The sequence below is a fragment of the Procambarus clarkii genome, chromosome 7 (assembly GCF_040958095.1).
Source record: "Procambarus clarkii isolate CNS0578487 chromosome 7, FALCON_Pclarkii_2.0, whole genome shotgun sequence".
NCBI lineage: Eukaryota > Metazoa > Arthropoda > Malacostraca > Decapoda > Cambaridae > Procambarus > Procambarus clarkii.
The window spans coordinates 19060454-19070578 of NC_091156.1; the positions used below are offsets into that span (position 1 = coordinate 19060454).

Below are 10125 nucleotides of genomic sequence, written 5' to 3' on the forward strand. Positions count from 1 at the left end.
CCCGTGACAGCTGACTAATTCCAAGGTACCTATTTACTGCTAGGTAACAGGGGCATTCAGAGTGAAAGAAACTTTGCCCATTTGTTTCTGCCTGGTCCGGGAATCGAACCCACGCCACAGAATTACGAGCCTTGCGCACTGTCCGCTCAGCTACCAAACCCCAGACACACACACACACCAGTGTGTGTGTGTGCTCACTTATTTGTGCCTGCAGGATCGAGCTCTACCTCTTGGACCCCGCTTTTCTAACCGTTGGTTGTCTAATACAATGACTCGTGGCCTATTTTTCTATCATACCTTGTTGTTAAAATTATGAGTGGAGTTAGCCTCTACATCTTGCTCCTTTAGGTCAGTCCATTTACTCACTATCCTCACGCTACAAGAAAACTTTCTAACATCTCTATGACACATCTGAGTCTCAAGCTTCCATCCGGGCCCCCTTGTTCTATTGTTATTCATTGTAAACATTTACTCTGTTTCCACCTTGTCAATCCCTCTAAGTAGTTTATACGTCTGTATCATGTCCCCTTCTCCCTCTACCTTTCTAACGTCGTCAGGTTTAGTTCATGTCCCCTTCTCCCTCTACCTTTCTAACGTCGTCAGGTTTAGTTCCTTCAGTCTGTCTTCGTGCCTCATCCCTCGCAGCTCCGGGACGAGTCTCGTTGCAAACTTCTGCACCTTTTCGAGCTTCCTTATGTGTTTTTTTAAGATATGGGCTCCAGGATGGGGCGGGGTACTCTAAGACTGGCCTCACACAGGCGGTATACAGTGATCTAAAAGCTTCCTTATTCACGTCTCTGAAGGATGTTCTGACTTTTGCCAGAGTAGCGTATGCGGCTGACGTTATTATATTTATATGAGCCTCTGGTGTTAGATTTGGTGTTATGTCCACTCCCAGGTCTTTTTCTTTTGACGTTATAGGGAGGTAGCTGTTGTTATAGATTCAGCTACTCGGAACAAGTTCCAAGTAGCACGGGCTATGGTGAGCCCGTAGTGAACTTACCGGGCACAGGAGCGGTGTCCGCCTATATATAGGGAGGTAGTGAACCTTCATCTTATATCGGCTTTTCGGTCTCCTAGCTCCTGTCCCCATTTCCATAACCTTGCATTTGTTAGTGTTGCATTTTAGCAGCCATTTCTCGGACCATTTCTCCAACCTGTTCAAGTCATCCTGGAATGGAATGGAACTATCAGAGGAAAGCCCCAAGCCACTGCGGCTATATTGCACATGGAAGGGGTCAGGATAAGGATTTGATATGGGACGGGGGGGGGGAAGAATCATACCATCCTCATCTGTCTCAATCCTCCTCATTAGTGTTCCATCGTCTGCAAACGTTGACATAAAAGACTCGATTATGCAGTCAAGTCATTAACACAATTGAGGAATAGTATGGGAGCCAGCACCGATCCTTGAGGCACCCCGCTTGTTACCCTACGGCAGTCCGACTCCTCGCTCCTCACTGTCACCCGTCTGTTAGGTAATTCTTTACCCATGATAGAGCGTTTCCGTCTGCTTCCACCTGCCTTTCAAGTTTGTATAATAGCCTTCTGTGTGGTACTGTAACACAGCCTTTTTGGCAGTTTGTGTGTGTGTGTACTCACCTAGTTGTGTTTGCGGGGGTTGAGCTCTGGCTCTTTGGTCCCGCCTCTCAACCGTCAATCAACAGGTGTACAGATTCCTGAGCCTATTGGGCTCTATCATATCTACATTTGAAACTGTGTATGGAGTCAGCCTCCACCACATCACTTCCTAATGCATTCCATCTGTTAACTACTCTGACACTGAAAACGTTCTTTCTAACGTCCCTGTGGCTCATTTGGGTACTCAGTTTCCACCTGTGTCCCCTTGTGCGTGTACCACCAGTGTTAAACAGCTTATCTTTATCTACCCTGTTTGTTCCTCTGAGAATTTTGTACATAGTGATCATGTCTCCCCGAGCTGGACCCCGGGACCCAACACGTGTCCCTGAGATATATAACTCTATCCACTCTTCCGACGCCGGGCAGGAACCGAGGACGCAGCGGCTCTATCCACTCAGCTGTGAGATAGAGTGAGTGCTCTATCCAGCTGAGTGGATAGAACATCTGCCAAAATACTGAATACTTTATATTCTTTATAAAGTATTACAAAATACTTTAAAATACTGAACAATTTGGAGGATGTTGATGAGGACAATTTCTTCAATTTCTGTTGGAGGCCTGACGGCTGAGTGGACACAGCTCGGGGTTCGTACTCCCAAGGGTCCGGGTTCGATCCCCGGCGGAAGAGGAAACAAATTGGCAGAGTTTCTTTCATCCTGATGATCCTGGTCATCTAGCAGTAAATAAGTACCAGAGAGTTAGACAGCTGTTACCAGCTGCCTCTTGGGTATATGTGTGTGTGAAAATTAGGATAAAGTACTTGCCCAAACGCTATGTAAGAACAAGAAGGTACTATGTACATAGAAGAAATATATATAAAATGTTAGAACTCTTGTATATATCAATAATATATATATATATATATATATATATATATATATATATATATATATATATATATATATATATAAAATATGTGTGTGTGTGTGGGGGGGGGAAAGCGTGGTGTGTAGGCCTGTGTGTGTGCGTGGTGTGTATCTTGAGATGATTTCGGGGCTTTAGTGTCCCCGCGGCCCGGTCCTCGACCAGGCCTCCACCCCCAGGAAGCAGCCCGTGACAGCTGACTAACACCTAGGTATCTGTTGTACTGCTAGGTAACAGGGGCATAGGGTGAAAGAAACTCTGCCCATTGTTTCTCGCCGGCGCCCGGGATCGACCCCGGGACTACCGGATCACAAGTCCAGCGTGCTGTCCGCTCGGCCGACCGGCTCCCGACTGGGGCGTGGGGGCGTGGTGTACAGGCCTGGGTGTGGGCGTTGGGGCGTGGTGTACAGGCCTGGGTGTGGGCGTGGTGTGTAGGCCTGGGTGTGGGCGTGGGGGCGTGGTGTACAGGCCTGGGTGTGGGCGTGGTGTGTAGGCCTGGGTGGGGGCGTGGTGTGTAGGCCTGGGTGGGGGCGTGGTGTGTAGGCCTGGGTGGGGGCGTGGTGTGTAGGCCTGGGTGGGGGCGTGGTGTACAGGCCTGGGTGTGGGCGTGGTGTGTAGGCCTGGGTGGGGGCGTGGTGTGTAGGCCTGGGTGGGGGCGTGGTGTGTAGGCCTGGGTGTGGGCGTGGTGTGTAGGCCTGGGTGGGGGCGTGGTGTGTAGGCCTGGGTGGGGGCGTGGTGTGTAGGCCTGGGTGGGGGCGTGGGGTACAGGCCTGTGTGTGTGCGTGGCGTGTATAGGCCTGGGTGTTGGTGTGCAGGTGTGGGCGTGGGTGTGACTAAGGTCACGGGAGCGTGGCCCACACCTGTGGGTCTGCAGCAGGTATATAACCCCAGCCTGGGACCTGAGTGGTCAGTCCGCCTCCCCTCTCACCACCACCACCACCGCTCCTTATACTATATAACATGAAGGTTCGTTGGAATCAAGCTGTTTATATAATATATATATATATATATATATATATATATATATATATATATATATATATATATATATATATATATATATATGTCGTACCTAGTAGCCAGAACGCACTTCTCAGCCTACTATGCAAGGCCCGATTTGCCTAATAAGCCAAGTTTTCATGAATTAATTGTTTTTCGACTACCTAACCTACCTAACCTAACCTTACGTTTTCGGCTACCTAACCTAACCTAACCAATAAAGATAGGTTAGGTTAGGTTAGGTAGGGTTGGTTAGGTTCGGTCATATATCTACGTTAATTTTAACTCCAATAAAAACAAATTGACCTCATACATAATGAAATGGGTAGCTTTATCATTTCATAAGAAAAAAATTAGAGAAAATATATTAATTCAGGAAAACTTGGCTTATTAGGCAAATCGGGCCTTGCATAGTAGGGGCTGAGAAGTGCGTTCTGGCTACTAGGTACGACATATATATATATATATATATATATATATATATATATATATATATATATATATATATATATATATATATATATATATATTTTCCGTGCTTATTATTTTTTATCTTTTCTATATTGGCTTCTATCCCTCTGACTAGTGCTCTTGCATATTGCTTTAATTAGAAGAGAAGTTCTCCAAATGTCATATTCGTTCAAGGTTGACTAAAAGAATAAAAATTAATTGTAGCATGCATTACACTTATTATAAATTTACACAACGTTTCGAACCTGCAAGGTTCCTTCTCAAGTGAGGAGACAGGAGTGAGTGATTGATGAAGATTAAGCCACCCAAGAGGTGGCACGGGCATGAATAGCCCGTAAGAGGTTAATTTTTTGGAGTGAATGTGATCTTTGGTCGTGAAAGGATGTACTGTGTGCTGAGCTCCCATTTAAATCGTCAGTCCTTACTATATGTGGCTGCTATCGCGAGGGAGGATACTGCTTGACAGTATTTATGAGAGTCTCCAGCTGCTGGACAAGTATGTGATTGCACAAAACACTCAAAATGCAATCATACACACAGACTCAAAAGCTGCACTTCAAATACTAGGACAAAAACAGTGGAAAGATAATGTGGAAATAATTACCACCATTTTGTATCTTGGAGCAGTCGCTAAAGGCAAAGGCCTCAACATAACTTTAAACTGGATCCCATCCCATATTGGAATCCCATTAAATGAAAAAGCTGATGAAATTGCTAAATTGGCAACTCGTCATCCAGTGATACATAAAACAATTCAACCCAGCCTAGAGAACATAAAAAACATCATCACCAAAAAACTCTCACATCTCAACAAAGCCTTCCAGCACCAGAGAATAGCTGAAGGTTCGCCATCTGCAACATGGTATCTTCAGGCAACCAAATTAGAAAGGTTAAATATCCCAAAAGGAATCCACAGGGAAATAGCAGTTAGGCTATATAGACTACGTCTAGGTTACAGATGCAACTGGGAGATTGGTGAACCCCGATAGAGAGAGTGCATCTTCTGCCAAACTGTCACAGAAAAGCCATTATTTCACTATCTTCTGGAATGTGAAGCAACCAATGACCTTAGAAGAGCTTTAAGAGTTCCTGAATCATGCAGTGGCCACCCTGAAGCCATCAACACAGCCACTCTCCTGGTCAACAAAGGTGTCCAGCAGCTGGACACCCTCATAAAGACTGTGAAGCAGTATCCTCCCCCGCGATAACAGCTTGATGGTTAAATACAACCTCAGAATACTGAGAAAAAAAAATTGTACCACTTACGGGCTATTCATGCCCGTGCCACCTCTTGGGTGGCTTAATATTTATCTTTTTTTATGCTGGACACCTTTCTTGACCAGAAGAGTGGCAGTGTTGACGGCTTCAGGGTGGTTACTGCAAGATTCGGGGACTCTTAAAACTCCTCTAAGACCGTTGGTTGCTTCACATTCCAGGAGATAGTGAAGTAGATGGTTTTCCTGTAACAGTTTGGCAGAAGATGCACACTCTCTGTCGGGGTTCACCAGTCGAGGTGAACTTGAGGAGACAGAATTGATTGATAAAGATTGATTGATGTAGATTAAGCCACCCAAGACTTGGCACGGGCATGAAGAGCCTGTAACATAGAGAGTATGTTGTTGTTATAGATTCAGCTACTCGGAACAAGTTCCAAGTAACACGGGCTTTGGTGAGCCCGTATCTTACCTGGCACAGGAGCGGGGGCAAGTAGCACGGGCTATGGCGAGCCCATAGTGGACTTACCTGGCACAGGAGCGGAGCAAGTAGCACGGGCTATGGTGAGCCCGTAGTGAACTTACCTGGCACAGGAGCGGGGCAAGTAGCACGGGCAATGGTGAGCCCGTAGTGGACTTACCTGGCACAGGAGCGAGGCAAGTAGCACGGGCTATGGTGAGCCCGTAGTGGACTTACCTGGCACAGGAGCGAGGCAAGTAGCACGGGCTATGGTTAGCCTGAGAGAGGATTGATTGATGAAGATTAAGCTACACAAGAGGTGGCACGGGCATGAATAGCCCGTAATGAGAGAGGAGAGAACATATTGGATTTATACCGCTGGTACAAACAAATAGATGAGGAGTAGAGAATTATCGTACTAGAAAATGTTAACGGCTCCCGGAATTGACATAATGTCCCGTTTTCTGTTCGTGGGTCCTCTGATAGGTCAGGTGAGGGCACTTTAGCACGACCATATCCTGACGTTGGGAGATTAATATATATATATATATATATATATATATAATATATATATATATACATATATATATATACATATATATATATATACATATATATATATATATATATATATATATATATATATATATATATATATATATATATATATATTAATATATATTAAGGCTTTGTTGCCCTTCATCACACACTTCCTTCCCATTACTAATAATAGCAACCATTACATCAAAGAAAACTGTGTTAATCGTAAATATATCATGATTAAATTTGCTTATGTTTATGAAACTATAATTAATATTATTTTCATTATTATTATTTTCATTATGATTATTATTTGTACTATTACTAGTACTATTAGTTAAAGAGGTATTTATGAAGTTATATTCACATATATACATGTATGGGGTGTACGTATAACTCATCTGAAGCTTGAGGGGTCATGAGTTGAAGAGTTTGGGACAATTGTTGCACTGAGACTGATGAATATGACAGCACATTATAACTCTAAAGTTACGTCATAATTTGAATATTGAGTATTACAGGGTAATAGAGTTAGTGTTGTTAATGATTTTAAGCTGCGTATCTTTTGTTTTCCTAGGTGTGAATGGCGTCTGATCCATTCCTTGTCCTTGGTGGCATATAATCTCTGGTGTATTAGAATATTTACTTCCTCTTAATGTAGTGCTTTGAAAATGGTAATCTAGCCCATGTTTGTAGGTTGGATTAGCATTTTAAAGGCACTACAATCACTTTCTGGGGTTGATTGTCCAATAAATCACTGAATTATATGGTTAACAGATCTCTAACCTTGTCCATAGAGGACAGAATACAATGAATATATGCTAGTTAGCATTGTAAATGTATGGCCACGTCTGTGGTAGAAAATAATTAAAAAACAAGAAATGTGTCAGATTACTGTTGGAGTTTGTCATCTCCCAGTCTGTTTCTCCTCAGTTGAAATCCCCCACGACTAGAAGTTTTCCTCTCATTGTTATTGTTGTAGTGTGGTGGGATATTAACGTCACTGTTAACGTGGTCTTCGTTACCTTTAAGAATGTCTGACGTTGAGTACTGATGGAGATTAACGTTCGTTACTTTGCAGGTTGTCATTGTGTTGGTGTTGGGGGTGGCTAGGGTGGTGCTGGGCTCCCCGACCCCCCAGCCCCTGCACGAGGCCCCGGTCACGGAGTGGGTGAGTATACACTCCTCTTATGACCTGGCTCAGAGACACGTCACGGAGTGGGTGAGTATACACTCCTCTTATGACCTGGCTCAGAGACACCGGATGGTATGCAACCCGTTCTCGCACTTTCGTATAGTCAATATTGACTTATTAAATAGGTGCATATGTGACATATTAATTTATTGTGAATATTTTAGTTTACCTTGAAAAGCTTCATAGAAAACACCGTCCTTACCTAACCTTCTTAGTATGTTAAGATAAGCATCTTATTGCTTCGTAATTACAATTATTACTTAACCTGTTATAGGTATAGGTTAAGTAATAATTGTAATTACAAAGCAATAAGATGCTTATCTTAACATACTAAGAAGGTTAGGTAAGGTCGGTGCTTTCTATGAAGCTTTTCAAGGTAAACTAAAATATTCACAATAAATTAGTATGTCACATATGCACCTATTTAATAAGTCAATATTGACAGTAAGAAAGTGCGAGAACGGGTTGTAGTACCACCTGGTCACCTTGTAGAGGCTGGGTCATCTACCATGCCCTTCCCTACGACCAACTTCACATATTTGCCACTATTTATTATGTCTTCATTTGACAATATATATATACATAATATATATAACTGAAAACTCACACCCCAGAAGTGACTCGAACCCATACTGCCAGGAGCACTCTGCAACTGGTGTACAGGACCCTTTAACCACTTGACCATCACGACCGGACAAAAGATGATGGTAGCCGAGGCTAATTCCCCATCATATCGCCGGCACGGGACCATTCAGGCTTGTTTGTATATATATATATATATATATATATATATATATATATATATATATATATATATATATATATATATATATATATTATTAAATATATATATATATATATATATATATATATATATATATATATATATATATATATATATATATATATATATATATATATATATATATAGTATAGTCTTGGTAACAACAATTGATTTGTTGGCAATGTAGTGAAGTGTTAGAGTTGTAGAAGTGTTGAGACGACGCCTAGAGCTGAGAGAGGCCAGGGGTAGAGCGCTGGAATATGGGGTAAGAGTCATAGAGCGTGGCGCTCTAAATGCTGCCAGAGTCGAAGAGTTATATTATTACATAACAGTAATGTTTTGGCGTGTCCCGCTGATGGTGTCCTTTCCTTCCTCCGCTTATCGCCAGCAGATCCTCATGAGTATATAAACAACAATTGAGTCTGGGTTGTGGTCCCAAAGTCCTCATCAGGGCGCCTGGGGATTGTCTCAGCGTATATAGTTACCGTGACCGCGCGACTGTGGAGTGCTAAGCCAGTTTCTTCCTTCCAGCCTCTTGGTTTACACACCACTGTTCTCCTTTTCTAGCCCATCATTCCCTACGAATTCGGGTACGAGGTGGCCGACCCAGAGACCAACAACTTCCAAAACCGGGCGGAGATGAAGACAACCAATGGTGATGTCTTCGGCTCGTACTCCCTCCTGCTCCCCACCAACGAGATCCTCACCCTCAGCTACAACGTTACCGGCGACCTGGGCTTCCAGTACTCTCTGGTGCTCTCTCCCGTCCCTCCTGCCGCAGCTTAGTACAGCGAGAGAGAGAGAGAGAGAGAGAGAGAGAGAGAGAGAGAGAGAGAGAGAGAGAGAGAGAGAGAGAGAGAGAGAGAGAGAGAGAGAGAGAGAGAAAGAGAGAGAGAGAGAGAGAGAGAGAGAGCATTATATTATCCTCGATCTTCGTCCCTCACTTCAGGATAACATGCATGGTCCGGAGTGAATTTCCAAAAGCTTTAATGTTGATCATTATGCAACCTATGCTTACTGTGAGAGAGAGAGAACACTAACACATGTAATATTCTTGTTGATACAATAGTGATGTTGACCCCGTGCCCCTGTCCTGGTTGACAGACGCACACACACAAACAAAAAACATAACTCATGCGCTGATACTCTTCCGTTGCTCTCTTGTTACTTGTTTCCCAGTGCTATATAGTCGTAATGGCTTGGCGCTTTCCCCCTGATAATTGATTGATAATCCTGTTACTTGTTGCCACTGTGGTGGTCCCTCTGTTATGCCCATTGTTCAGATAAATATTATAATATATATGACATGTTTACTTTCCCCTGTTAGATGAAACTCGCGCCAGCCAAACTTCGAATTCACACAGATCTTTTTTTTTATCATTCATAAACTGAGGTACACAGCAAAGTGCTGCTACTCTACACACAGAGATCACACTAACGTGATGCATCAAATGAACAAATCCACAAGGGCCGTGACGAGGATTCGAACCTACGTCCGGGAGCATCCCAGACACTGCCTTAATCGACTGAGCTACGACAGGGTTAAAAGGGTTGAAACCGAAGTTCTACTGAACCTACTGGATCCCGTAGGACCAGTACACAGCAAAGTGCTGCTACTCTATTCTATGTGAGGGATTGCAGAGGTATAGATCAAGAGTTTGGTATGAGTTTATCTAATATTCTTCTCACAGTCAGACATGAATTCAGGAGAAAATATGAGATGTGAGTTTAGTCTACCAGCCTGCACTAGCAAACTCTGGGTAGAGTCTGTTTGGTAATCGGTAGTGCAAGAGCAGGGGCAGCACGCTTATATATCATAGATGGTATTTAATTACCATCTACAACAGTCTCCGTGGTGTAGTGGTAAGACACTCACCTGGCGTTCCGCGAGCGCTATGTCATGGGTTCGTATCCTGGCCGGGGAGGATTTACTGGGCGCAAATCCTTAACTGTAGCC

The 10125-nt window shown here is 43.4% G+C and overlaps 1 protein-coding gene across 1 annotated transcript in view; it reads left to right on the forward strand.

Moving 5' to 3' along the window:
* Positions 1 to 9470, forward strand: part of LOC138349814 (uncharacterized) — a 38056-nt gene extending 28586 nt beyond the window's left edge. The window contains exons 3-4 of the mRNA XM_069314926.1: positions 7271 to 7360; positions 8736 to 9470. Coding sequence (XP_069171027.1) covers positions 7271 to 7360; positions 8736 to 8954 — 309 coding nt within the window. The 3' untranslated portion in view covers positions 8955 to 9470. The remainder of the gene's footprint in view (positions 1 to 7270; positions 7361 to 8735) is intronic.
* The last annotated feature ends 655 nt before the right edge of the window (positions 9471 to 10125 follow it).